Source organism: Trachemys scripta, chromosome 2 (assembly GCF_013100865.1).
Source record: "Trachemys scripta elegans isolate TJP31775 chromosome 2, CAS_Tse_1.0, whole genome shotgun sequence".
Lineage (NCBI taxonomy): Eukaryota > Metazoa > Chordata > Testudines > Emydidae > Trachemys > Trachemys scripta.
The window spans coordinates 238,188,628-238,196,170 of record NC_048299.1 but is presented as its reverse complement, the minus strand read 5'-3'; the positions used below and the strand labels follow the sequence as shown (position 1 = coordinate 238,196,170).

The following is a 7,543-nucleotide window of genomic DNA, read 5'->3' as shown; positions in this document are numbered from 1 at the left end:
TCCTGCATACTTTATTCAGACTCTATAAAGAAACCTATATAGAGGTAGTTAGAGAGGAAATAAAATATTGTAGTTACTAAAATGTTTAAATTATTTATTACTCAGTAACTAACAAAATAATCTACTAAAATATAACACTATACAATATGCAAGCAAATGTGCTATGTAAGATGAGTAGCTATAATATTTTGGAGTTTAAATATATACAATACATTTTACAAAATATGCTGTTACAATGGAGACCTCACCACAATATCTGCTACTAAATTGACTGAGAAGACCATTGTCTATGTGCATTTTAAAGTGTATAGTTTAGTGAAGTATAAAACAGCAAAGTTCTATTGTACTTTGGAAAAAAAATGTTGTCTTCATTACCTTTAAGTCTGACACTTCAATTATATGCATTATAAATAAATTCCTTACTTATGAAATTAATCTAACTAATTAAAGCTAGGAGGTGCCAAAACACTCCCCACTTAGGGATCTGGGGCAAAATCAGTACTTGGTCCTGCTAGTGAAGGCAGGGGGCTGGACTTGATGACCTTTCAGGGTCCCCTCCAGCTCTATGAGATTGGTATATCTCCATATATTATTATAATCTCCTAAACAGAAATAGTTAATAATGCACAATTGACATCTGTGATAAAGGAACACTACACAGAGTAAAGAGAAACCACGCCTTTCACTGGTCACTTAATAATGATTTGAACATAAATCAAGAAGTGAGAGATTTGTGCATTCATTCACCGTTGCCAGGGCTGGCTCTAGGCACCAGCAAACCAAGCACGTGCTTGGGGCAGCACATGTTCAAGGGCAGCATTCTGGCCATTTTTTTTGGTGCTTCTGGCAGCAAATGCCTAGAGCCGGCCCTGGCAGCAGCAGCGTGTCATGCGCGGGGGGCACCCTGTAGGCGCTGCGGTTCGCGCCGCGGGGGAGCAGCACCCACACCTTGTGGCTGGGCCGAGCAGGCTTTGAGCGGGGGACACCCCACGGGGCACACAGAGCCGCCTGCAGGTGCCGCAGGGCGGCTGCCCCCAGTGCTGCAGCCGGGGCTGGGCGAAGCGGCCCAAGCCGCCCAGGGACTGTGGCAGGGCGGCCAGAAGCAGCAGCGGGGCCATAGAGGGCGGGGCGCTGTCGTGCGGGACCTGCGTACCACTCTCCGGGGCTCCACTGCCTCTGGGGCTACCCTGCCCCGGCTCCTCAGCCCTCTGCCGGGGCGGTCCCCCGGCTCTGCCCTCCCAGGTCCCGGCCGGTCCTGGAGGCGGGAGCCCTGGATGGAGGGACCCTGGGCTGAGGCACAGCCTGGAAGCCCCACTGCTTACCCCGACCCTGCCAGTGCCGGACCGGCTGGAGGTGAGTGGGGAGCCGGCAGAGTCATCACTGGTGGGGGGGAGCCCAGGGCTGGGGCAGCAGGGGGTGCGGGTGCAGGAGGGAAGAGAGAGCCCAGGGCTAGGGTGGCGGGGGGGGGGAAGAGAGAACCCAGGGCTGTGGTGGGGGGCAGCCAAAAATGTTTTTGCTTGAGGCAGCCAAAAACCTAGAGCAGGCCCTGACTGTTGCACATAGGCCTGACATGTTCTGTTTTGAAATACAAGGTGGCTGAGGTAATATCTTTTATTGGATCAACTTGGTTGGTTAGAAAGACAACCTTTGAGTTTACACAGAGCACTTCCTCAGGTGGAACAGATTGTTTAGCAGAAGTAGTTAACACATATTTCAAGGGCCCATTCAAGGTGAAGAGATCCATTAACACCTCTCCAGTCAGAGAGGGGGATGTCTGTTACAGCTGTCCCCCTGCTGGATTCCCTTTCCCCCATTCCTTTCTGTTTGTGCTGAGTGGCCGCCCCCCCCCCCGGCCATGGAACTGACCAAAGTCACAGCCTGGCCCTGCTCATGAAAGTGGCTTGTGCAGACTGACTGGAGCCATTGCTCTGCTCAGGGAGGTGGGGGCTTTTTCGCTCCTTTGTCTAGCTTCTTTGTTGGGACCCAGCTTGGTGTAGGGTGCTCTGCCCAGGTATGCAAGACCTAAAGTGGCCACATAGCTGAGCATATGAGTCATACCTATGACTCAGAACTTGCCCAGACATGTCCTGTGCCTACCTGCAGTTTTCCCCGCCTTCTCTCCTCCCCTGGATTAAGGGCACCAATCAAAGTTATTGGCAGGAAACTGCCTGAGTTTGCCCTTAAAACTAGACATTTTCTGATCAGACCCCCAGAGAAGGTCCTTGCTTTGCCACCTGGTCTGATCAGCTAGGGGTTTTTGGGGGGCCCTCTCCCCACTCTCATCTGTTTTTGAGCGTACCCCCGTTTTTAAACTTCCCTCCCACGAACAACGAATTTGTGCCTGGAGATCTCCTGATTATTGTAAGTGAATCGAGTCCTCTCTGCGTCCTCTGATGCTGAAACTGCTGTTCCTGATGCTGCTTTGGGGATTGGTAAGGAAAAACCTCTTGCACACTCCCCTTGTTCTAGCTGCTGGCTTTCTTTCCCCAGCAGGCAGATCCAAGCTAACTCCTTGGCCTGTATCTGTAATCTGCTTCTAGCTCCGCAGCGCCTTTGCTGCTAGAAATAAGCCTGCTTGCAGCCACCACTAGTTAAACCCCCTTTCCCCCTTGGAGCTGTATCCTGGGCACACACCACTCTGCCCTCTGGAACCACCCCTAGTATAAGGTGCACCCGTTAGGTTAGGTTTAGCATTTAGTGTAGGTAAATTGTAATTTCATTTTGCTTAGCTGTAGTTAAGTTAGGTTTAGAAAATTGCTTGCATTGTACTCTGTAAATTAGGCTTAAAGAATTGTTGCATTGTGTTTTGTTACTTGCTAATTTGTGTAGTCTTGGTTAAGTTAAATCATAGATAAGATTTTGCTGTGTTCTGTATAATTGTCTCTCTGCTGTTTAAACTTGCAGCCTGTCTGCTCTCTGTTTCTCTCTCTCTCAATTCCTTCCCCCACGTGCTCACCCTGCTCCTACTGCTGCCAAACCTCAATTGTATTACTGAAGTCTAGCATAAAACCCCATTGATTACCCTTTTTCTCTCTAACACCCCTCACATTTTACATTTACACCACTGTGACACTTTTACCTAGAGTTGGTTATTTAACACATTTTACCCATAACTGTTAGTTGGTTATATGCTGCTGTGACACACCCTTTACATAGAAACTGTTAGCTACCTGTTACATTTATACTTTAGTGTTAATTGGTTACCAACTGTATTGTACCCCACTGTATTGAACCCCACTATTGAAACCCCCTATCCTATTTACTAAAAGAAACCCCTCCCCAATTGTCTACCTTAAACCCCATACCCCTCACTGTTAAATTTTACCTGTTTTTGCATTTTCTTAAAGTTTATTTTACACCCCACCAGTGCAGTAGTTGTCCCCCAAGATCCCCTACCTGCTGGCAGGATCAGGGGAAAGGGGCATCTGGGTGGGGATGAGTTGATAGTGGGTTATAGATTGTTGTAATAAGTAATAAAGTCAATGTCTCCATTCATTGCATGATTTTTAGTGTCTAGCAAAGTTATGAATTTATGCTTCCAGGCATGGGTGCTGGGGATGGGGCCACACCACCGGCATGGGTGGCAGGTCATAAGCCTCTCCTGACCCAGGCCATGGCCCTGTCCATGTTGCACCCCAAGGCCCAGCCCTCACTTTCCACCCAAAGGCCATTGAAAATTTAAAAAAATTTATGATAGCAACTCACACTGTGCAAAGGTCAAATATAGATCAGTACACTATTTGCCAATGCTGCTTTCTTAGTAAGATGTGCTTAATGTAACAAGACAAACATGTATTTTCAAGAGCTAATTTAACTGACAAAAACTGTACTTAAAGGACGAATGGTTGATTTTATTAGGCAAAACTAACTCTGTGTGATGAGAACTTCTGCACTCCATTGTTACTAGAAATCAGTACATCTTCCATCCTAAGAATTTTTTAGTGATATACACTGAAATAACATTCTTCTTAGGTGCCTAATAAGAGACTCAGAAATCCATAGTTAAGCACCTAAATATAAGTGGCCTGATTTTCAAAAGTGCTGAGCTCCTTCAAATCCCACTGAAATCAACAGGAATTGCTCTACACCTTGAAAATCAGGCCAATGTATTAAAACATCAAGAATCATTTTATTTTACTGGATTATTGCTGCACGTTAATATTTTACCTAAGACAGTGTAACACTGTAAAAGCAGGATACAAGTTACAGCAAAACAGCTACATGAACTAATTCTACAGGAAAGAGAAGACTGATTTCAGAATTAGAAACCAGCTATATGCAAAAATGCTAGTTAATACCAGCATGAGATGCAACCTGGGGTTAAAAAGTCAGTTTACAAATTACCTTCCACTTCAACTTTTGTATTTATTAAAGTGCTGTCAGTGCATACCAGGATGTAAAGAACAAAGAGGAAGACAATCTCAGTCCAAAGAATTTAGAATCTAAAATGGACAGACAGACCCTAAAATAGAAATATCATACAAATGCAAGGAAGATTCTCAGACTGGTACACCACCACCAATGGTCTTAGCAGAACTTGTGTTGTTCTAAAGGAGAGAATTCCTATATGCAACAAAAGGTAAACAGCAACTGTAATATCACAGTGAGGAACACACAGGTCATCTCTATTCAGTCTTCAATAGTAACTGCAATATTATTCTGCACTCCTTATTTCTCCACATAAGATATCTGAAATGGGTTTAATATATTATATAGTCTTATGTGCACGCTGAACAATGCAATACAATACAATTCACTTTTACAGAGCATCCTTAATGCACAAAATTATAAAAGGTTCATCAAGAAAGCAAATCATCTACTAAAGCAAAAAGGAAAAACTTGCAGATACAGTTGAAGAGACCAGATTTAATTCTGGCTTGAAGAGGAATGATGAGTAATCATTGGCACGGTCTCTCCAGGTTGAGGATGAGTTCATCCCAAGGTCACAGGGCTGATCATACATTTCACTGACGTGATACCTACTGTCCCCTAGAAATGTAATTTTACTTCAAAAAGTAACTGTAACTTCACATCCAAGGCAGTTTGTCTGTCTCTGCAGCTCCCACCTTTCCTCTTCTCCAGTACTCCCAACGCTCATTACCTTCCTTTCTTGCTTCCTCCCCTCCCCTGCTTGCCTCTTTAGCTGTTGCTCCAGCTTCATCCCCATGCTGTTCATCCATTGCGTAGTGTTTTTTTCCTATTAGCCACCTGACTCATCCAGCTACCTCCTTTGTCTGCATGGCTGGTTCAAGCAAATCTGGGGCCCCTAACAAAGTCGTTCAATTAGGTCCCCAGCTAAAAGGCCCAAGGTCCAGCATATGACCTGATCAAAATTCCTATGCCATACTAGACATGGAGGGTTTCATCAGTCCCAGAGGAAGCACGGAATAGGCACTGTATCCAGAACTGATGTGTACATTTGTGGAGAAAGTTAAAAACACAGTGAATAGAGAGTTCTTGTTAAACAGGAAAAAAGTGTGGGAGCCTGTGATGTGCCTGAGCGCTAATATAGGAGAAAGCATCCTGCTTTTATAGGCATATGCACTAGTTACAATCCCCGCAGAACACTTGGCAATAAGCGATTTGTATTTCACACCATGCGGCACTGGAACATTGGCCGTAGATATCACACAAGCAGTAGTACCCTCTCCTCAAGAGCCAGAAAAAATCCAGAGACCTGAAAAGTTTGGACACAGATCCAAGAGATACCCCAAATTCTGGTAAAAGGGAACTGAATTGTTCCTTTTACTCCTGGCCTAGAGGGCACTGAATTGTTAGTGTTTTCCTTGCTAGAGGACTGAGCTGCTTCCATTTCCCTGGATCTGAGACACATTTTGAGGTTTGAGGCCATGTCTACACTAGCACTTATGTCAACAAAACTTTTGTCACACAAATAGCATGACAGACAGGAATGGCGGAGCCTTGTTTCTGCCCTAAGTGATATCAGACAGTAAGTAAAGGATTCCAAATTACAATTGCACCGAAAGAGCTACTAGTCTCTCTCTTTTCAGGAGCATTTACTCAAAACTTTTGAGGGAGCAAAAATATATATAAAGAAAATATGTATATGTGTGTGTATGTATATATATATTATATATATATTCAGGAAGGCAAACCCAGTCTTCAATGCAATTTTTAATATCAATTACAACAGATGCAACACAGACTGAAAAATGTCAGCAAAATCAAGATTCCGACTAGTACTGTAGTCAGTCTAACTTCTATGTGAGATGTACCTTAGTACTCCCTATCCATTTACACTCTCTCCCAGCAACAGTATTAGGCCCCAATTCTGCAAAGACTTATGCATGTTCCATTCCTCATGGTAGTAAAGCAAAGCACATGTGTAAATGTTTGCAGGGTTGGGAACCAGGACTGGAGTGCAAAGCTTACATCTTAATTTCGTAGTTTCCATTAGTTTGTTTATCATCTATATTTTCAGTAAAACATTCCAGAAACATTACTGGAATTGAAATTAGGATTAAAACTATGCAAATATCTGAACAACTGAGAAAAAAACATTGAAATATAGGTTTGACTACATGATGTTTTAATGTACTCCAGCTGGGATGTAAATTCTAGCGCCCATCAGTATGTCACGCACTAACTGACCTATATGGATCCTGCTAGCACGCACTAAAGGTTCCCTACTTCCTGTAAACGTAGTACTGTTTGAAATGGGACTATGTTAATGGAGACTAGGGAACTTTTAGTGTGTGCCAGCCGGGTCCCACATGGACCAATTAGTGCTGGTGCACACTAGAAATTACACCCCAGCTGGTGCACGCTATCACACCATGTAGACCAGCCCACATTAAAACAAGCTGAGAAGGGGAACTAATTCTACAGCATGGCATAGACATTTTTACTCAAAGCTGTAGAAAATTTTACGTACCTAATCAAAAGACTTCATTTGTCTATGGGAACAAAACAGTCAAATTAAGGGGCAAGTATAAATGACTCATTCAAAACATATTACAATTTCAAAATGTTTTATTAGAATTGTCAGATAAAATATTTAACAAGATTATTTCTTAATGTGTGAGAGATTTACAGCTAATGGTACTTTTCCAGTGATACTTTCTGTAAGGAAGATGATAAGACAAGAGTATTTTAAGAGCCTTTTGTTTTCCTGATTAATGCTTCCATCATATCCCACTGCTCATTGGTAACCTACATAATAAAAGAAGAAATAGCATTTCACTTGGGTCTGTATACAATTTTATATAAATTTTTAAGTATGTTTGTATTTAAATAGTATGCATGTAACTTATTACCTTTTTCAGGTCATTGAACTCTCCAGCCATAGAAACATATTCTCCACCATCCATTCTAATAACCTAGGGGAAAAGGAAGCAATGCACTTAAGATTGGTGCTTTTTTATTAAGCTCCTGTATCATTAGCATTCTCATATATCAGGGTTCACCAACCTCAACTTGTACAAATTCAGATTTAAAAAATACACTCAAAATAAATGAATGCAACACTTCTTATAAGAACAGGCTCTGTGCTTTAAAACCATGCAGGGGTCTCAAACACGCG

General features: G+C 43.0%; 1 protein-coding gene across 1 annotated transcript in view; it reads right to left on the bottom strand.

Moving 5' to 3' along the window:
- Positions 1–6,119: 6,119 nt before the first annotated feature.
- Positions 6,120–7,543, bottom strand: part of DECR1 (2,4-dienoyl-CoA reductase 1) — a 38,098-nt gene continuing 36,674 nt past the window's right edge. Inside the window, exons 9-10 of the mRNA XM_034763240.1 lie at positions 7,278–7,340; positions 6,120–7,173 (exon numbers count right to left, since the gene is read on the bottom strand). Coding sequence (XP_034619131.1) covers positions 7,114–7,173; positions 7,278–7,340 — 123 coding nt within the window. The 3' untranslated portion in view covers positions 6,120–7,113. The remainder of the gene's footprint in view (positions 7,174–7,277; positions 7,341–7,543) is intronic.